Source organism: Melanostigma gelatinosum, assembly GCF_949748355.1.
Source record: "Melanostigma gelatinosum genome assembly, chromosome: 23".
NCBI lineage: Eukaryota > Metazoa > Chordata > Actinopteri > Perciformes > Zoarcidae > Melanostigma > Melanostigma gelatinosum.
In genome coordinates, this window is record NC_136656.1 from 4,501,599 (window position 1) to 4,523,940 (window position 22,342).

Below are 22,342 nucleotides of genomic sequence, written 5' to 3' on the forward strand. Positions count from 1 at the left end.
CTCGCCTTTTTGCATGATTAACGGAAGGCGTCCTCACAGAGCTGAAGTCCCCGTGATTCTGCTCCGTGGGGGCTAAAACGTGGCTTCCAAGCCATTAGTGAGCTTTCCCAGAGCAACCACACATGTATGGGAAGCAGTGGAGAATACAGGAGAGGCAATGGTTTCAGCTTTTATGCTTGCGTCCCCTTTAAATGAAGCGCTGTCTACTTGTGAGCAGTGTTGAGCAATACACATCCTGACCATGACCCTCTAAAACCCCCACAGTGTTCGTATGAATCAAACAAACAAGATAAAACGGGATAATTGCTGAGTCTCGAGGTGTTGCTAGGTAGATTTTGAAGCTATGGCTATGCTTTCAGTCGTCATGCAAGAAACAACCTTTTCAGTTGAATGCTTCACCACGAAATCTCTTGAGGAAATTGCAAGTTGTGCAACCATGAAGCAAACAATTGGGAACCGCAATCCAAGATGTGAAAGATTTTGAGTAGCCCGGACCACAACATAATCGCCTCAGGAACCTTTGTTTGTAATGCATCAGATGTAATGCAAATAAGTGAAAGCAGCAGCGCATTAAACATAAATGCTTATCTACGGGCTCAGTAATGAATACTGTTGGCGTGGCAGAAATGCAGCGTGCTCTGAATTATACATCATGCGTTTGTTAGATCCGTTTGCTGTAATTGCCCTGAAACACAATAGTGGGACGACACTCGTTCCTCCAGTGTCAGCATTACATTATCCACCCAAAAAAAACACAGCTGCTGAACACACACAAACGGAAAGAAATGGAGATAGTGCCAACAGGCTATCACACACACACACACACACACTGGCAGACGGGTGGTGGTGGTCATTAAGAAGCTTTGCCACTTGCCTCTGCGCTGCTCGTTCTTCCGCACAGCTGAGTGGCCGAGAGGTCTGAAGTTTCCTCTGAGGCTCAGCTCGATGAAGGCAGATAACGTGCAAACCACCTCCTCCTCCTCCTCCTGACTTTCCACGGTTATTTACTCTTTCTTTTAAAAGCCGACCGACCTCGAGCCTCAGGGAGAGATGGGTGCTAATGACATACGTGGCCATTAGTGCCTTTTAATGATCTGTTTATCCAACGGCTTTGGAAAGATTCAGGACTGTGTTGCAGTCGACACCAGTAACACCGTCGCAGTGGAGAGAGGATTTTTAATGTTGTTTTTATCGGCAGCAGGCTGCAGTGAAACCTCTCACCAGCTTTAAAACGCTGCTAACAAACTCAAACCAATTCTCCCTGCTACGCCTTTCAGATGTGATGTCCGAATAGTGGTGCGAATGCTCTTTTATAGGCTCCTAACAATGCTATTCACAGGGTAGCAGCGTCTGTTTTGGAGGCTTGAAAATGAGTCAAAGGTGCAACATTGAGTTTTAAAGCAACCTGTAATGCAACGCTCTGAATATCTAGTGTTAGCGATATTACTCGAACCCCAGTAGTCTCATATTCAGGTCCGTACTGCTGCCGTCTACACCGTAGGAGTCAGTTATGGAAGAGAAAGAAGCCTCCCAGTGACGACTGTGTCAATAAGAAAGGCTGGTTGCATTGCTTTCACACAGTGTCTAAAAGTGAGAGAGAGGCGAGTAAAGGTAGTGAAAATGAGTTGTCTTCCTCCTCCTCTTCGTCCTCCTCCTCCTGCTGCAGTGTGTAGATGTTGTGGTTGATTTGTGCTCCACCACTGCTGAGGTCTGAGGGGCCCTTTGTTACGGTGGAGGTTGGTGTTTTTGAGAGCTTATATGTGGAATCATGGACTCCCAACAATGTCACTGGCATATGCTTCGCTTTCACCTAATGTGTTATAAACAAGGACACGGTGGCACCCAGTGACATAAAAACACGAATCATGCCAACAACAGGTACATAATCACACCGGATAATGTTAAAACAAAGCGTTTTTTTCCTCATAATCTCTTTTTCAGCCTGTTGACACATAAGCCGGATGCTTCGATGGGAGAACGAAAGAATAAAGGTTTCCCATTCAGTGCGTGCCGGGGGTTTGTTTGTGTTTTATATCTGGGGAGGAAGCTGCCTGGAACGGTTCTCCTGCCAGCAGCGCGGTCGCACATTTAAAACGTGGAAACAAAAGACACACACACACATGGACTCGCAGCAAACACATGAGCCGCGTCGGGAGGTAAGCAACTCGACACTAGCTTCATGTGTGCCCTCTGCTGCTACTGTATACACCGCACAGTCCAATGCAAATGATGTGTGCACAGGTCTGTAATCCCTGAAGCTCTGGTTACACGGGTGATAATAACACAAGCTTGTAATGCACTTAAAACAGACTGACCTTGACACCGTGCCTGTGAGGATTTACGGACGTTCATTTAATGACATTTCTTCAATTCTTGGGGTCGTTACGCATATGTTATTGCACTGCTCTATTTATTTAATGCTACGACTCTGATTTATGATGACTATCGGTACTTTTCGCACTGTTTTGCTATACAGCTAACTACTTAGTCAATATGTGTTTCATCGACCAGTTGATCTCCTTGTGTTGGTCCTCTGATTGGATCATTTTAACCTGCTCAGAACCATCTGAGAAGCAGGAGACAGTTTGGAAAAAGGGGAGGCACTTGCCAAAAATTCTTAGCCGGGGATTGGATGAACCGTCTGCCAATCAAACTCTTGCTGTAGCGAGCCGGGATAAGAGCGAAAACATCATGAGAAAAGCATCCGGGAGGGAGTTAGCTTATCTTAAACACTGGAAGCAAGGGTAAACCGCTAGCCTGGCCCTGTCCAAAGGTACCCCAATTTGCTCACTGACTAACATGTTATTAACATGTTTTTAACATGTTGAATTTTCCTGAGTTCAGGTAGTATATAATAACCAGTTCAGAAACTAAAATATGACTCAATAAAGAGATGCACAATGGGAAAACTAAACCCGTAGTACCCTTTTTAGCTGAGCAGTCGCTGGTCGACTTACACTGTCGCTCTGATACTCGCTGCGTCGAGGCAGGAGCGGCTCTGATTGGCTGATAACCAGGAAGCTAATACGATCTCCCATCCAGATACAGGTTTCCTGTTCCTCAGCTGTGCTGGGCGGCGGACGGCGGGTTCCGATGGCATTGTCTTCCTCCCGCTCGAGCTACACTGGATTAGGCGGGTGCTCTGCTCATTAATCTGTAATCACTCTTATGAAGGGTCAGTCATATTGTGTGTGTGTGTGTGACCACAAAAAGAGGATTCCTTCTGTATGTGTGAGATCTTTATTTTCATTGTAAACTTCATTGAACTTATGTTCACAGAATGGCTTGCAAGCATTTTCCACTTTCTCTCAGCACATATCTTATCTTGTTTCACACATGCACACACACACACACACACTCTGCAGGTCACATGCTCGGTCTTGCAGGCCTACACGAGGAGGAGGGGCCAGACTACAGCTCTGTGCTCTCGGTTAACAAAAGTGCAAACCAGCAAGAACATGATTAGCAAACTTGTCAACAACAACGATGATTACTTGTGCTCAGGGTGTTTTTTTGTTGTTGCTGTTTTTTCTTTTACATTTGGCTGGTGAGCGCTGCAACACGTGCTAACCTCAATTCTACCCACACATGCTTTTGTTGTTGTTGTGAACATACGAGATAGACTTGTTGACACTGTTGAGTTTGCTGAATGAGTGTGTTTGAGTGTAACTGTTGGGTTGATTCTGCCCTCCTTAGAAAGTTGCAGGCCTCAGTGTGTCCTTGCCTGTGGCTGTGGGAAGTAGAGCAAGACGGAAAGGGAGAGAGAGGGAGAGAGAGAGAGAGAGAGTTGATGGAAAGCAGGAAAAAATGAGCGGATGAACAAGACACCTCATGCCTCTCTGTGTTAATTTCACATATGTATATATACTTGTATTACTTGCATTATGAAGACTAAAATGTCTTCATACTGTCGCATTATGGGGACTCGCCTCTCATTCTGGGACAATAAGCTGGAACCTAACAATTTAACTATTAAACTCACTGTTAAAGGCTTGGTTTGTGGTTATGTTTAGGGCTGAATTATGTCCTGCCACTCCGAAGATGCACATACCCGTCTCTGCTGGTCTGTGCAAAATAAATATTGGTGGTGTGTTATTGTGTTATGACACTTTAAGTGCCTTTTCTCTCTCGAGCACTTGAACCTGCATCTGATCCTCCGTCACGCGCTAGTGTCTCTGTGTAAATGTGTGTGTTTGTCATTGTCGTGTTTTGCATCATCTCCGTCATCTTGCACCTTGATACAACGGATGTGTGTGTGTGTGTGTGCCCGTGCTGCATGCTGCCTTTCATGGTGTGATTTTCGTTGCAGCTGCTTCTTGCCTTGCTTCTGCAGTAAATGGTGTGTGTGTCTGCTGCTTTTAAGTACCCTCCTCACTGCATTCTTTGCCGCACTTGAATCTGGCCTGTCTCACCTGCACATTGCATCAGATACAGTGTGTGTTTGTGTGTCGATTTGTGTGTGTGTGTGTTATTGTTTGTCGATGCTGGGCTTCCACATTGAACGCCGCCTTTAGCGGTGTAATGTTCAGTATATGTTTGGCAGCGCTCGAATCAGTATCCGGGCTTGACCTCGCACTTAAATGCTGCTTGTGTCTGTGTGTGTGTGTGTGTGCAAGTGAGCTCTTCCTGTATTTCTGCCTTGCTTTATCTGTGCTTCACAGGGTTCAAATCTTCTTGCCTTGTATCAAACATCGCTTTGGTGTGTGTGTGTGTGTGTGTGTGTGTTTCTTGCTTCAGGCGAAGTGTCTGGTCGTGTCAAGCAGAGCGACTGTCGCTCGCTACAGAGGCCCAGCACAGAGAGACTAGAGGAGAGAGGATGATGAAGTGAAGGGTGACGTCAGCCTGATTCCAGACCTCTCGACTGTCGTCCCTCATCTCCTATTTTGTCGGCGATTACGAGATGGTCTGGTGTTGCTCACGTGAATTACAGTTTCACTTAGTTTGAGAGACAAGCGAACCAGTTAGAACCTTTGCTGCAAAACGTACACTGGCTAGCGTAGCTGACAATCAAAACATCCCGGTTTGAAGTGATCTGTTTGGGCCAAATCTACGGTGATGTTCCACTTTATAATGGAGCGCCAACCAAAGGGCCATTCAGTCTGAATATCAAGCTCAGGTAAAGCAGAGGAAATCCTTGTGTACCGTCCACAAAGCAGGAGGCGGTGGGTGGCGAGGATGGGTCGGTGGGAACGAGGAGAGGAGGGAAGTCGAGGGGGGAGGGAGCGTGAAGCCAAAGGGTGAGATGAGCATGGAGGAGAGAGAGAGAAAAAGAAAAGGAATTAGGCTGTGAAGGAGAGAAAATGGTCTCGAGAGGATGAAGGTGAGAAGATGGGGGAGGAGGAGGCCGACATCAAAGCCGGGGTGATTTGGCGAAAGAGAAGGGAGCAGCTGGGGCACTCCTTACTCCCCCTCATCCCTCTCGTCTCCTTCCTCTTTCCTTGTCCCCTTTCCGCCTGTCTCTCCTTTATCCGTCGACTGTCTCCCCTCAGAGTTTTTCCGGTCGACGTGCAGCTACATCTCTTTTGTCTCGAGTCTCGTCCACAACTCAGCCCTCCGGTCTTTTGTTCTTCCTTCCGGTGCCACCGTTACAGCTCACATCCTCCTCCTCAACCCACATGAGCCGTGACGGATCCGCCGCCGCCGCCGAGTGCAGCCTCACCTCCGCCGCCATTGTCTCTGTAGCAGTCAACACACCAAGGTGCCATTATTATGGCTCCTCTGAGCAAGCTGCGGATTCACATGCCTGTCACGGCTTATTGTTCGGTCAAACGTGACACTAAAAATGCATTTTAAGCAGCGTTTTATTTCTGGAAGTCTCTGCGGCTAAATCTGCGTATTGCAAAGCTTCCATTGGAGCCAGGTGCAGAGCGGCATACCTCTCATACCTGTAATGTTTTACGTCCTTTCAGCTTTTTGTTCTTCTTCTTCGTGGTGTGACAGTCATTTTCTTTTTTATCACATGCCGCTGCCAAAAAATGTAATTTCCAGGGGAAAAAAAACCCTGAAAGGTGCGAGGCGTACTATTTCTGCTTTCACGAGGGGATAATGTGCTGCACGTAGGAGTTGTTCAATGTCAGTGACACAAAAAACAATTCACCAAAAGAATATATCTATATATATATACTGTCTTTTTTACTCTGGTGCCCTCCCATGCTCGTAACAGTGGCTTCTCTAAACACTTCAAAATGGTATTTTATTACATGGCTCTAATAGGCTCATTGTTCCTATTGTTGTATATTAAAGTGCATATTTTTAACAGTGTTTAACTCAGCACATGAAAATATGTGCGAGTGTGTTTTGCACACAGCCCGTGCTTTTGTTTTCACACTCGGTGCCTTCACACATATTGTTCGATACATATTGTCAGATCAAGGTCTATAAATAGCTCTGGCAATGTTCATTCTGCTTCGTGTATCTGCACAAAACATCGGAACGTATATAGCCTACGTATCACGCCGGATTCGTAAGAGCCACATTTCTGTAAATACTGGTAGTTTCCGTCCCAAGAGCCCCGGAAAGTCCAGATTGTTCTCCCTCTGGTGCCTTGAAATGGAAAGCCCTGTGTGTTGTGTTTCAGGTGTTTTGAGCCGTAGATGCAACGGATGTTGTCTGGAAGTTCCTGCTTTTGATCGATTCGATCTGTCCCATCGATGTTGTGCTTTAGGGCCACAGCGAAGAGGACGACGGCGTACTAAAAGAGGACGTTTCCACTTTTGTAGTTGTAATCACTGGCCTGCAACTAAAACACAATGAGATTAATTCCAATGTTCTGCTGCTGAACATTCAGTTTGTGTGTGATGTCATGATGCTGTCTCCGTTCCACAGATTGAATTCAGGCCATATTATAGGCTGCTGCTATTTGTGTCCATCGCTGAGGAAAACACACTTTCCACTTATGTATTTCCATTTGTTCAGAGGGTTGCGTAACACGCTGATAAGTGTATCGCTGAATCGGACGTGATCAGAGAACCTAGTTTTTTAAAATGTCTTTCTTTATTTCTACCAGTGCAGATGTAGAGCAGAGCTCCTCTATCCTTCTCTCTTGTCAGTTCACGTTAAGCAGAGAAACGCCGAACCACTGAACCGTCCCAAACCCTTGTCTTGGTCCATGTTGTTTACTTCCTCTCCTCTACAACCTCCCGTCTTTTTCTCAATGTTGCGTTTCTCCGGGGATCTCGATTATTAGCGAACATCTCGCTCGTTCACATGCCTTCCTAAACGAGGCCACTGCCACTGCCACCCACGTACCAAATACGCATTCGAGATAGCTCAGTATCACAACATCAAAAACAATGAAGTGCCCACCCACCTACATGCAGCCACACGCTCAAATAGCTCCACTGCTGTGGGCAGAAAAGCACACAGCGGAGAGAGCCACGCCAGGATTCTGGTCTTGATGAGCACTGTGGTGAGCAATAGGTCCACACACACACACACACACACACACACACACACACACACACACACACACACACACACACACACACACACACATGTGCTGGGAGAATGATGTGCTTATTCATCAATGCAAACACATGCATGCGTGGGAGAGATCATCGCATCGCGTCTTGGTGATTTTGTAAGCTGATTGTGATTATTATTATTATTCGGCAGCCTCGGGCGTCTTCACACATTTAGGGTCTTTCAAAATAAAGGTCAATATCAAATAGCTGAAATCCTGTTGCCTTTAGTTTGTAATGTGGTGCTTTTTTTTATAGCCCAACCAATCCTGGATTTTTAAATCGATCACTTAGATTATTTTATGTGACCCAGATACATCCTACATACGTTAGTGAGGGCGGAGCTTACCGGTAAACAATTAGACGGTGTGACTAGGAGTGAGTCTTCCTCTTTGGATATTCTGTAGATGGAGTTGCTATCTTCATCCAGGTCTCTTCATTTTTTTTTTTACCTTTTATTTTAAAGACAGGAAACCGTAATCAAAAAAAGGGGATGTTCAAACACACGGTGTTGACTAACAGGCCGAGGGGGACGACGTTTACTCGGCTGCAGGTCAAACCAATCGCGATATTTGCTCGTGATCAAGTGTGGCAATGATCCTCATTCGTCATATTAATAATGCAAGTTATCTTAATTCCACGGACTGTAAGAAAGACAGGCAGGCGAGCGTCATAAAGTGAGGATATACGTGAAGGAGAGAGACAGAACACAGAATAAATCCAAATCCTATGTTGGATATAGATGGAGGTAAGCACAGATGGAGACCAGTAAGTAAGGACCAGCATACCAATTCGACAGATTCTGAGAGCGGGGCAGGGAGGAGCAGGCTGATGGGATGGAGGGAAAACGGCTATCAGAAGAGGCAGATGGAGAGGAGGGAGCACACAGGAGAAATAAAGACGGTAGTGGGCAGGAGATGAGAGACGGAGGGGGAGATAGTGCTGCCTTTTGTTGGCGGACAGTGCGGCGGACAGCTAGCGATAAGACACACACACACACAGAGAGAAACACAAATTTTGGGGGGCTAATGCATTGTGTCAGTGTGACCATGACACTGTTAGCCGCTGCAGGTGACACACCTCCCAAGTTTGTATCAGATCTAGTTCGACGTTTACAAAAACAACAATGTCGGGCTCGGGCATTACACCGTAAAAAAGACCATCGAGGACGGCGGGGTTGACTGTGGGCTTCATTTAACGTCGAATCTTCCCGAACAGAATATTCCGTCTCTTGTATGGCCCAGCCTCACGTCCACACAGTTCATCTAAGTATAGCCGCTGACTTGCAAAGCACTCCTCTCAGATTGCCATGAGAGCTCCACCGTTTCACAGAAACAGCAGAAGCAGACGGACGGACGGAGAGATCAGAAAAGACGGGAGGCCATTAGCTGATGAGAGGGCACTTTTGAACTTTTGATGGCGTTCTTTGCCGTTATTGTCGGTTGAAAACTCACCTTGCAGTGTCGAGGTGGATCTATTATTGCCGTGTGTTTGAGTGGATCTGAAAAGAGGAGGAACAGGAAGCCAAACAGCACATTTAAAGCAGTTTATTTAGTTTATTTCCAGCTGGAGGTGATGATTGTTCGCTCATATCCATCCACCAGCCTCTAAAGCCGGACAGATTGAGATATGTTTCTCTCGCCGGCGTCAACATTTTGCACCATCATCCGAGCAAAAGAGTTATGAATATGAGAAACTAATGAGGCTCCTCGAGGCAGGATGCACCAGTGGAGCCGTTTAAAGCAAACGGAGCATCCAGGCTACATTAATTATGTATTAACAGTTAACCCCAATTGAATCCCAGTTAACCCTATTTAACACCCGAATACGATCACTGAGATATGGAAATATGAACACCTGAGCGCTGCGTTCCAGATGAAATGAGGACTTTAGATCTCACCTGATGGTGATGTTTAAAGCAGAAGGCTTCCTTAAACCGGGCTTTGTTGTATGCTTTACATAATTCACTTTGAATTACGATACAGACTTGTTAAATATGACCCTGGGACATCGTTTCCTGCTTTTTGCTGGAGCTCACCTGTCTGAGCAAACTCTACCTGCCGATGAAAGCCGTGAGATGTGGTTGAAAGTCAGCAGATGAGTTTCCGATGTCAAGAATGGACTGAAAACACAACCAGACACACTTAATACTTAACAATAATAAGTACAGTTATTTACGTGGGCCTTAAATCTCTGTATCCTTACAAACACTGTTAGCTTCGGTTTGCTGTCGAGGTCACAGATTCAGTCAAAGTGAGTGTTTGACTCTCAAACGGTCCACTCCGGTTGGCGTCTCTCTGAAGCTGTGGCTCCTTTTTGGCAATCAAATTATTCATCAAGCGAAGACCCGCTCCGTGAGTCAGACGATGTCAAATGCGATTCCTCCCACTCGCAGCTGATATCTGCTTTTTGGTGGATGTAACCTTTTTTTTATTTTTAGTCACAAGTCCTTTAAGAGACTTGAGAATGAAGCACTCGACCTCCTGTCGGCGTGAAACCAAGTCCTTAATCTCAACGGCAAACTCCAGTCACAGTCACAAACTTCTTCTTCCGGATCGGCCAGATTGTAGCCCTGAACTGTTTGATGCTCATGCTGAGTCAGCTACATCTGGTGTGATGATGACGGTGATGATGTCGTCTTAACCCCCAGAGGATCGGGTTGGCTGACGATGACGTCATGCTTATTAATGTACTGTACCGTGAATGTTAAGTGAGTTTGAGTGGGAAGCAAATGTTTTCACATTTACATACACTTAAACTGCATGTTTTAAAAAGTACACTTTAGCGTTGCACAGTTTTAAAACGCAAGAATCAAAATCGTCTTTTTTTTTCTTCCTCGACAAAACACACACACACACGCACACACACGCGCACACACGAGCATATTCTCCTCCACATTGTTTATTGCCTTTTTATTCTCGTGTTACCGGAGCATTAGTCTGCTGCTGCGCCACTGAAGGCGAGGAGGCCTCAGCTGGAGTCTGGCTGCCGATGTGACCGGCATGCTAATGATGTGTAAGACCAGACTAGAGGGGGTATAGCCTGTACACACACACACACACACACACACACACACACACACACACACACACACACACACCTTCAGTACACTTACATCCTCTCCTAGCTCTCAATTTTGCTCCAACCCCAATCTCCAGTCTTAACACAATTTCAATGATTGATGCCTCGTCCACTCAAAAGCCACACCCCCCCTCCTTCTGCTCTATAAGCCCCGCCCTCTCCAGCAGCTCATTGGCTGTCAGCGGGTCACGGATGAGAAGCAGACTGCAGAGCGTTATGACTCATTCTGCTCCTATAGCGGGGGCTTCGGTTCACACAAAGGCAACAACCTCAGGTGTTTCGGCTCTGGGAGAAATCTTGTCCACAGGGAATTCCCTATTTCTGCTTCTCATAATATCCGGTAGCAGGTATAACATATCTTAAGTGTATCTGTACAACATGTAGGGGGCTGTGTATTGAGCCTTGATCGATGAGATAATTCCTGATATAATTAATGATTTTGGAATGGGTTTTATTCAACACTTACACTTTCTCCGTGACACGGGTTGGGCTCTTATTTCATCATATGCAAATATGAAGAATCAACCACGTCTTCTGTTTCTCCGACCGAGCGACGCCGCCTGTGTTATTTCGTGCTCATGCTGTCACTCATCCTGTCCCTAATGAAGCACATTGAGGGCTCAGAGATCTGGAGTCAGATGAATTATTCTGTTCGCATCTTAATATATGAGCAAGAGATTCAGCGCTGCTCTGCCAAACTGTTGACATCCTTACAGGCGGTCTCCACTTAGCCGCGAGCTATTTTAAGACTGTTGTTAGTGGCGAACCACATGCTGGTTATTGTTGCTGCCATTCTTTCTCTGTCCTCTTCTGTCTTTACACAGAGTTTCCCTGCTTCCGCTTGTAAGTTGTGAGAGCATATTTGTCGTGTGTGTGTGTGTGTGTGTACATTAGTGTGTCAGAGGTTAGCGTGTGGAGTCCACCGATAAGCTTATTGAGGACCTCGGGATCAAAAAAGCCCCCATGTGAGGTTTTAAGCCACACCAGCTTCACTTGAAAACACACACACACACAGTTCAAAGTCTAAACTGTGTGTGTCATCAGCATTGGAGCGCCTGCTTTTCCCTGATAACCGTGAAATTTCTTGATTTTTTTTGTAAATATGTTGATTTTCAAAGTTTTTATTCCACAAGGGTAGGATACAAAATAATAATAATTAAAGTTGAAATCACATGTGATAATATTGTGTAAATAATCCAGCGCCTCTCAATTAATTTTGTCTTCACAGTTATGGAGACTCTCACACTTGTATTTTGAGTGGAATTCATTTGCCAAAAAAGAGACAAAACGCACGACAAACGAGGTTAAATTTGACTGAAAACGTGTGTGTGTGTGTGTGTGCAGGCTCAAAGTGAGTGTGGAAAGGTGGCAGATAAGTGGATGAAGGGTTTGAAAAGACTGCTTGGCTGACTTCACCTCAGCTGCTTACATTGAAACGCACACAAACATCACATTCTTCTACATTTCTCAGAGCTTTCCATGTAGCCGAGTTCAGAGTTCCTCTGTTCTGTTGCGTGTCCGCCCTCTTTCTCACTTCCCATATTTCCCGCCTCTGCTGTCAATAAAGGCTCAAATTGAATGCTTTCAAAACAGCCGTCAGAGAGCCGTCAGTCACATCGTCAGTCCACCTGTCAAATATGCCCTCTGTGTTCCCTCTTCATCATTGTCCTCAGAACAACACACGATGAAGGTTTAGACTGACGAGTCAGCGTGAGCGGTGGCTCTGTGAGCAGACTGAGTCTTTGTTTTCCAGCTCTAATCTGCGAAATCTCACACGTCTGGTCTTGACACTTGGGTAATCCGTCGTGCATCCAACAGCACGTTTAGTGTTTAACGTTGTCGTACTGCGGTTAAGCGTCACTTAAAAGTCCTCTTTGAGGTGCATTTGGGGACTCGTGGGAAGTGTCGGAAAAGTGGTCTCTGGCATGAATGTGGATAATATATATATATATATCGGACTCTTTACTCCTTCTGCCATCGATCGCGATCACCCAAGGGAGGAGGAGGGACGCCGCAACGTTGTTTAGGGAAAGGAGACGCGGGCGGAGCAGACGTTACACTGGGGAGGAGACGAATCGCTCATGACGAGAGGAGACCGGGGGTGAGATGGGAGGGAAGTTATTCAGAGGGTGAGAAGCCGAGGTGAGAGAATAAATGAGAGGACACGGCGTGAAGGTGTACTTAGCATGTTGCTTTGCTTTGTGACACAGCAAGGTCACACCTCCCATGATGCACCTTCCTCCTTAAAGCCACACACACACGCACACATTGAGACTCATTCCTCTGTAATCCCTCTTGAAGTACATTTTGACGTTTTTTAGCTTGAATTTCTCATCCGTTTTTCTTACTTTTCCTTTTTACAGCCGAAGAGAAGCTTCAGGTTTCTTAGTGTGCCGCCATTTTTCTTTCTTCAGGACTGGTTAACTAATTATTACTTCTTCTTGAAGCCTAAATCCAAGAGTGCAAACCTGTTCACATTGCTTGTCATTGTAAATTGAATCTTTTCAGACAAAAAAAGGCAGTTAGAAGACATTTTTCACTGTTCTTTGACATTTTACAGACTAAATATTCTTCAATATCTTGGTAAAAATACAAGAACTCGACATCTAAGTCAATCAAATGAGCCCTAAATGAGCCGAGCTTACCTTTCCTTCTAGTAGCTTGATATTTGATATTGCTTTATGGCTTTGTGTGTGTGCGTGTGTGTGTGTGTATGTGTGTGTGTGCATGACTACGTTTGTCGTCTCTGACCGACACGCTGTCTTTTTTCAGAGACTGGCCTTTCCAAAATGTCAGAGGTCAATCCTCCCACAGACATTATTGAACCGTTGTCTCCCTCCCTGGCTATACATTTAAAGAAAAGAGTTTTTAATGCCTGGTTCCCTCATTGTTGTCATCTTCTCAGCTGTTTGAAGCCAAAACAATAAAAATCCAAATTTAGCCAAAGGGGTTTGGCTAGGTCCAGTCAATAAAGCAAAGAAAGTTCTGTAAACTCCTACTTTCATCTTCACTGGAACTAGAGTCTGTAGAAGCAGAAGAACTGAAACTGTGTTTTTTTTATCCGAGTAGGAGTGTTTCTAATACTCCGGAGCCAGCAGCCGTTAGAGGAACTGCAACCTGAGGCTCTAATGTTGACCTGTGGTGCGTGCGGCTTTATCCAGACATTATCGTCGTTGACATTCAGCGGATGAAGACATCAAATCTTTCTTAAAAACAAGAGTCTGATCCAAGACATTTAGATCCTGCTGGGAATCAATCGAAATCCCGGCTGAGCTGAACTCCCTAAAAGACAAATTTGGTTTGTCGTTTCTTTTCCCCCCATCATGCATTGCAGCTTATAGTTACAGCCCAGCTGTTTCGGTGTAGACGCAGGTTTGTAATTGTTTGTGCTCCCATTGTTCCGCTCTCCTCTGAACAATCAAAGGCTCTAGTGTTCTTCGTACACTTGTGTGGTTTCCCTTGAGTCCTGCTTCGCTCCGGTCTGTCCCTCTGTGTAGCTTGACGCCAACGCGTAGCGACGGTGGAGGTGTGGTGTGACGGGTTGGAGAAGTGAGAACCGGCCCGGGGGAGGAAGGAGGAAGGACTGTTTTGACCTTTTACCATGCGACGCCCCTCGTCGTCTGTGGTGTAACAGTGTGGCAGTCGAGGCTGGAGCTCGGCTTTTATTTCGATTGAAAGCATTTGGCTGATTGTCTCATCCAGGAGGAGATTCTCACAGCAGTAGAGAAAAGAGTGGCGCAGATAAGAGTCAGAGAATGAACACAAACCAGCAGCTGAGGACCATAGTTGTTGTTTATCGTCATTCTACTCTTAGTTTTTTCATTTCAGACCAGTACAGGGGTTCAGGTACTGCTTAGATTTCCTCGGTCCTGATGTTCGGTGTATATCCGAGGCACTGATCACATCTTGTTCCAGATTCCATCCATCCTTGAAAGGAGTTTAAGGACCCTCCAGAAGCTATAACGTACAGCTGCGATGGCCGGCGATGAGCGGTGTCACAATCCATTGAGTGTCTCGACAGCTCTGTGATGGATCTCGCTCTGGGAGGGAAGCCGAGCAGGTGTCTGATGTCTGATGTGTGCAGAGAAATGCCAAACATTCTCCAGTTTCAGCCTCGATTCACTCCACTCACATCCAGCAGGTGTAAGCAGAAGCTGCACTCATCCGTTCCTTTCTATCGGAGGAAAGATTGATTTTGTTATTTTTTATATTCATATAGGTTTAGCCTCTGCGGGCCACTTTGATCTAGTGCAGAAAGCCTGTGGGGGGGGGGGGGGGGAGTCGCTGAGTCCGTCTCTGACAGGAAGATGAAAGGCAGTAAGTGGGGGGGGGGGGGGGGGGGGGGTCTGGAGGAAGAGCCAGGTGAGATGAGAGAGCGGAGACTTTTCTGTCCACTCTGTCTGCCTTTGGTCTTTATAGCTGTTAGTAGAAGTTTCAGTGTTACATCTGTGTATCAGCACCCCCCCCCCCCCCCCCCCTCAGTCCAGCTCAGCCCATTGTTTTCATTATTGATCGTGTTGATTGCTTTTTCTTCTTCTATTGTTTTCAGTCCCGTTGAATGGATCACTGTGTGACTGCAGGGCAGGCTGTACACAGAGCAGAGATACGGGGACTGATAGTAACTGAATTAACCAAAACCCAAAATGTATTCAAATCAAAATGCTACAAAACACAGAAAAGCAGCCAATCTTTGAGAAAAGACAAAACTGAGACGTTGGAACCAGCTAATTTTTGTCATTTTTACTTCATAAATTAATTCAATTGGTTATCATCATTTTTTGCAACATATTTGTCCTACATACGCATCCTTTTATTTATTTACTGCGTATCTTCTTTCTCTTTTATCCCGATGCCAGAGTAGAGCATTGTTTCCCTCTATAAATGTTTTAAATGATTAGGAATGTACTGATTTCTGAGCCTGTTCTTCTGTTTTTTTTGTTTTTGTAAACTACTTCCGCAGGCCTGTGCAGTTAAACGTTACATCGTATGCTATCGTACCTTTCTCCCCTCTCCTCCTTTGAGTAAAATGAATCCTGTCCTGGTAAATAAAGCCACGTCTTTCATCCTCAGATCTCAGCTGTCTCTGTTAAAATGTCCCTCACTCATTCATTCACATAACATTCATATCTATCTTTGTGTTTCTCTGTTGTTTTCTCGCCATCGCTCTGCAGCCCCTGCTCGTCTCTTTTGGGGGTTTTACTTTCTGTCTCTGAAGCCCCGGAGATGAATTATTGAACAGACTGACCCGCGGCTGCACAGCTGCTGTTTGGCTGAAGTCTTTTCTCCGATTACATTTCATCTTTAAAGTGCTTCTGGTCTCGTATGCGTCGCCGTGTTTTTGGACAGTTTTCTGTCTCGGTGTGCACGTGTGAAGCGGTAGGAAGCTTGTGGCCGAGGTGCAGATTGTACTTTCACAAGCTCTTCTTTCTTATATACGATTCTCATAGCGAAGACATCAAGCATCCTTATCTGTGTGTGTGTGTGTGTGTGTGTGGGGGGGGGGGTGTTGACGGACGTGTTTGCTTCAGTTGGAAAAACCTTTACAAGAATAGCAAACTATTTTCAGTCCCATCGGGGGCATAATTGGATTTGAACAGCTTGTCATCAGACAGAACACAAAGCTGCACTAAAGGACTTCAAGTGTCCCTTTTCATTTCATTCTCCCTTCATGTGACGGTCCGCTGGATGAGGCACACACATGCTGCTGCATGGGTCTGCAGTTAAATGCAGGAAAGGTTACGTACGTACGGAATGAATGGAAAGCACCATGACGTCCTCTAACCCGGGCCTCCCTGTGTTCTGTCTTCAGGCTGTTCAACCTGAGCCTGAAGAAGCTGATCATGCTGAAGGAGCTGGACAAAGACCTCACCTCCGTGGTCATCGCCGTCAAACTGCAGGTACGAGAAATATCTACAGCCGGACATGGAAATGTAACAAAGCAGCAGTGGGGCGAAAAAGGTTCAATTGATTTGGTTTCATTCGCAAAACTATACTTCCGTACATGGAAATACAATCTAATACAACCTGAAATGATTCTATGAAGCACAAAGATATTCAAACCCCTATGAAATAGCTGAGTCAACAGTCTTTCAAGCTTGGCTTTAATCAGCAAAATTGTATTTTAGGACTTAAGGACTTTAATTTCTCTTTCTCTTCAAGCGAATCAAACCAGTTGACCAGTACATGTTGAAATGCTGCTGAATAAGTCACAGAATGAGCGTTTTCTTATTGTTTTTTTGGAAGTGTCTGTAGGAGTTGTTCATTGTTTTGTCGAGTCAGCTTGTTGGATCTGGACACACTTCCTCCTCTCTGTTTACAGCCAGAATACTTGTGCAACTTCTCCACAGATGTGTTCTCTAAATGACGTTTTCCGTCTCCGTCTTGTCCGTAATAGAAGTGAAACAACAAAACCCTTTCAGTTTTTGACACTTGATTTAAATGAGTGCTGTGGCTCCGCTCCCAGTTTCTGCTCCTTGGCTTGTTTTCCCTCATCACCATCATCCCCATCTTGTTTTCTCTCGAAGTAAACCGACAGATTCTCTGCTGTGTCTGGCACATAATACACTTTAAGTGGTTTTAATTCCTCCATGCTGCCACTTGCTCACTCTTCCCTCTCTGCTCCCTCCTATCTATCACTTTCTTCTTCTTCTTCTTTGTACCCTGCTCCCGTGACCTTCTCTCCTTTGTGTCTCCTCCTCAGGGCTCCAAGCGGATCCTGCGCTCCAACGAGATCCTGCTGTCCTCAGCGGGACTGACAGAGACCGACCTGCAGCTCACCTTCTCCCTGCAGGTAAAGACAAAAGGTTCAGAGAGTGAGGTCAGGTGTCTGTCAGTCAAACGTCAAACAAAAACTTTGTTCTAGTGCTTTTTTTACCCAACAGAAATTGACAAAACACAATACGTTTTTGACATCTTCCTTTTTGACAAAAGTGCATTCACTCAAATCCTTCACTTTAAAGGTGGAAATACACAACAGGTACATGATGTAAAAAACACAATGAGACTGGAAGAATGATTGACAGTTGAATACAAATCAACCCTTGTTTTTTCACACAGTGGGGAGGGCTTTCTTTTCTGAGTTCCTCTCCTCTCAGGTATTCCTTGGCACCACCTTCAACCGAAAACGAATCATTTGTTTGTTTGGAGCTTGTTGACTTGCCTTATAGACTATATTCAGGGCAATTAAAACCAGCCCTGTGAGGCTGTACTCAGGGTTAGCGACGTAATAGCATGCTGACAAACATGTGGATATTAAGCAGGAATAACATGTACAATGTCCATGATCTTAACATGTTAGCATAATGCTACTTAGCACTAAACATAAAGTACAACTGAGGCTGATGGGGACGTCTTTAGTTTAGTAACATTTCAATGTATCGCAAAATAACCCAAAAAAATGTAATTGTCAATTTTATCTAAAAAGTTTAACGCGTAATACACATTTAAACATCGACGCTCACACGGCGTTTCTCGACCTCTGTGCATTCAGGCCGAGCTCAGTTAATTTAATTCCCAGCAGGCTTTTCTTCTGCTCTAAATCGTCCTTTTCCAATTTCCATGTTTCTAAATGCTGCTAAAAGGTCAGGGAGTTTCTCTCTCTGGATCTCACCGAGTGTGGTGAGCCAAACATTATACATTTAACTTCCTGCAGCGCTGCGGAGTGGAAGCCCATTAAAAAGCGAGCGGCACAGTGATTTCATGGCCTTGAACATGGTTACAGGAGTCTGTTTAGTTCCATTTATAGTGCAGCCGGTGAGACACTCAATGAAGGGTTATGTCATCGTAACGATGGGACGAAGCGGTTTGACACATCAGGACGCCTGATAATCACGACCTCGGAAACAAATGTCACTGCACTGAACCCTTCCAGCCACGGTCCCACCTGTGTTTGCTCATGTGTGTGTTTATGTGCGTTTGTACCCGCAGTACCCGCACTTCCTGAAGCGGGACGCCAACAAGCTTCAGATCATGCTGCAGCGACGGAAGCGGTACAAGAACCGGACAATCCTGGGCTACAAGACCTTGGCCCTGGGCCTCATCAACATGGCCGAGGTATCACGACTCGACTCCTTACATTTCATTTCGTTAAAGTCTGTGTAGGAGAGGCTCCTCTTTACAACCGCTCGGCACATTTTTTGCGTACTTCCAGCGCCTCCGCGGCGAGTTCTGTCGAGTCAGCGAAGTCTCGTCCTCTTCACCCTCACGAACGTCCCAGCTGATCGGAGCTGTTGACCCAACAAACCACCGGTCAGAGGCTCATTTCCCGAAACATGCAGCCTCTGCTTTCTGCTTCACAATCTCAGCTGGACTTTGTTTCTCGAGGCGTCGTCACAAAGTGATTTCTAACCCGATATCAACACAATGAGATATCCTCTCATGCAGATCTGTTATTCTATATTCCTCCGGTATCTAATTTAGCTCTAACCTTCATTTAACTTTCGTTCAAACTCAATCCAAGCAAGTGCACTTCCAGATAAAAGTCAGACTTCGATCTTTGTCGCTCATAAATGTCGCCATGAATCAAACCCCCCCCAATAAAATGTTACGCCTCCGCCGAAAGCCCCTCGCAATGTGAAACCTTTATAAAAGGCTGTGATTTACGGGGTGTCGTGTCTGTACGTGTGTGTGATTGTCTGGTGGCGCGGAATTATTTACAGCTTGAAACACCTTGAACACACCGGCTCACCACGAAATAGACAGAAGAGGACATGCATACAGACTTGATGAAGTACGAGGTTTGGTTTGAGTCTTTTATTCAATGGAAATCAAACCAAATGCAACAGTGAAATAAGCTGCTAGACGACACAGATATGGAGATAGTCCTGGTGAACTTTAAGCCAAGGACTGAAATAATGTGTCGCTGCAGTCTTTGGCCCGCTGGCTGCCTGTAAAATGAAGTCAAATTTGTATTCATGAAGCTCCTTCCAGCAGACAGGTTGTGCTTCATAGACGGAAAAGGACACAGACGCAGACTCGTACGCATGAACGGTTCAAACTCATTTTCCTTCACAGGCAGAGTGAAAGTCTGACATCTGCCCAGAGCTCTGTGTGTCACAACAATCACACGCTATAGGGGACACTCAGTCCCATCACGAGTCACAAGGAAGTGTCCCTTTGATGCTGCTCCTTTTGATACGACATGTTGTTTCCACTGACTGAGGATGAACTGCTGAGCCAGGAACGTTTTCGCCTCTAAACTTCATGAAAACATGATAAAAGCAAAACAATTTAATGTTTAATTTACCCGCATTTCCTGTGATTATTATCATTTTTATCTGCGACATTCTGAAGCGTAACTACATTTATATTTGGACTGTGGAGGAGTGACACCGTACACGGCTCCGGTAGCAACCTGTCAATCACTAGATAGTCCCGCCCTAAAGCATACGGCGCAGCAGTGTTTCTTATTTTAAAGGACACGTCGTGTCGCTGGTTCTTACCTTTTTATGTGCACCATGAAGTCACCACTAAAGGACCATTTTACAAGAAATAAATGTCGGTGAGATCACATAAAAATGACAGGGTCTACATTTTTATAAATTAATTTATGGTGTGTGTGCTTTTACGAGGCTTTAATTTGACTAAAACCTTCAAGGATAACAGTGTTGTAACCGCCGTTTTACAACCAATAAAAGCCTTTAGCAGCCGGAACATTTCCTCTGCAACGCATTAACAACTGCTTACACAGTCATTGTTTTTAACCAATGCAATTATTGCATTTCCCCCCAACACGACTTCACCGTGCAACATCTTGCATGGTTTGAGTTTTTCCTTTTATCTTGCATCCTCCTATTATTTTGCTTCCTCAGTTCCACCCGCAGCTCATAACGCTGTGTGATAAAAGTATGTTTTTTGAGCATAATGCAGTCAATGAGTCAATGCAGCATTTTTCAGAAGCTCAACTGGCGTCTCCCAATGAATACGCACATACACACCTCCTCAGATTTCTGTAATCTTCTCCCCGACTGGAAACCTGTTAAGATGAACCGCTGCGCGAGGCTTTTAGAGCGCTGCAGACGTCTGACGCGGGTTAGCTGAACCTCAGCCAGCCGGATGGATGCACAGCAGTCATGTCTCTCTTTAACGTGAGGCTGAGGCTGCCTCCATAGCGAGCCACTCAGACTTCATTAACTCTCTGAGTGTGACCAGACTGCAAAGAGAGAGAGAGAGAGAGAGAGAGAGAGAGGCTGGATGTCACTCAGTCAGACACACACACACATACAGGAGACTCGATGCTGCCGTTTGCTGCAGAGGAAGTGTTTGTTATGCCTCGCGTGTTTGTGTTTTCTGTGGCGTCGTCGGTGACGGCTTCTGTTTTTTTGTCCCTCCTTTCTTCTTCAGCCTCCTTTTTTTTCTCCTCGCTCCATTATCCACCTCCTCTCAACATCTGCTTCGCGTCCGTCCTCGTTTCCTTCCCTCGCTGTTTAAATCACTCTCTTTAAATCATGTCTTGTGATTATCCCTGCTGTGTGTGTGTGTGTGTGTGTGTGTGTACAGGAGCACCACGAGTAAAATAAGAATATTTCTGGTGGAAGTTTATGCATCTGACTCTTGTTTGCATTTGCATGCTCATATTTCAGCATTCAGATGCTCCTCATTTATGTAAAAACTGGAGTTATTTTAAACCACAACGGGACACGTTCAGAGCTCAGGCTGCCTTTTGCATTCATTTGACTCTGAAATTAAAAAACAAATCTCCGAAAAACAACATTTTGCCAAAAACTTTGGGCGACGCACAAAGTGAAATCACTTTGTGCGTCCCCCAAAGCATCATGGGAAGAACACGCGGGTCATCTTGTGTGCATTTTGTAAAAGATGAAGGAATTCTTGATAAATAATGATAAAAAGCTCAGATTTACTGCAGCTCACTCCGACGTCTGTCTGTCTTCCTGACGTCCAGGTGATGCAGCACCCCAGCGAGGGGGCCCAGGTCCTGGGGCTCCACAGCCAGCTGAAGGACGCCTCGGTGCCCGTCGCCGAGATCCGAGTCTACTCCCTGTCCAGCCAGCCCATCGACCACGAGGGGCCCAAAGCAAAGATGTCTGGTGAGCACGTCCTCTCTCTCTCGCTCTCTCTCTCTCTCTCTCTCTCTCTCTCTCGCTCTCTCTCTCTCTCTCTCTCTCTGTGCCCTCTCCTCAAATGTCCTCCGTCTCTCCAGATCGCTCTCCGGACATCGACAACTACTCCGAAGAGGAAGAAGAGAGCTACTCGTCGGAGCAGGAAGGCAGCGACGACCCCATTCACGGACAGGTGTGTTTGGAGAAGTGTAAACAATGGCGTCACTGTTGTCCTCGATATGTCCTGAGAGGTACGGCCTGACGTAGATAGGATCTGTCCTCAACAGGCGTTTTGGGTTTAAATATTACGCTAATTCCCTAAGATGTCTTTAATATCAGCCTTTCAAGTTACATCTTAATACCCCGTCATGTAATAAAGACAGCTTGATAGCTGCTTTATAGCTGCTTTATAATTAGGATCTTTTTTTCACCAAGTCGACTGCTGAGATTTGAGACCACGATGTCAAAACCGCTCAAAAAGATGCTGATCGGTCACAGACGGGTTTTAAACACATTCAAACACACTCACCCATGTTTCTTGCCCTGTTTGACTTTGCTGTATGATCCCAGACCTCAGCAGTACAACGTTATCAAATAGAAAAATAAGGCTGCTGTTTTTCTTATCGTCAACACTAAGAATACCTCGGTCCTTATCTTCCCTACCTGCCTGTTTGCCTGCTTTCTACTCGTTTCTAAAAGGCTCAATACTCTTTTGAAACAGCTGGGCACTGAAGAGTCTCTCAA

At 45.5% G+C, this 22,342-nt stretch overlaps 1 protein-coding gene across 2 annotated transcripts in view; it reads left to right on the forward strand.

Annotated features, from left to right (window-relative positions):
• pacs1 (phosphofurin acidic cluster sorting protein 1) overlaps positions 1 to 22,342 on the forward strand; it is a 37,190-nt gene that overhangs the window by 2,659 nt on the left and 12,189 nt on the right. For both annotated transcript variants that reach the window (XM_079295202.1, XM_079295203.1), the window contains exons 2-6: positions 16,351 to 16,438; positions 17,242 to 17,331; positions 18,468 to 18,593; positions 21,442 to 21,586; positions 21,700 to 21,791. In XM_079295202.1, coding sequence (XP_079151328.1) covers positions 16,351 to 16,438; positions 17,242 to 17,331; positions 18,468 to 18,593; positions 21,442 to 21,586; positions 21,700 to 21,791 — 541 coding nt within the window. The remainder of the gene's footprint in view (positions 1 to 16,350; positions 16,439 to 17,241; positions 17,332 to 18,467; positions 18,594 to 21,441; positions 21,587 to 21,699; positions 21,792 to 22,342) is intronic.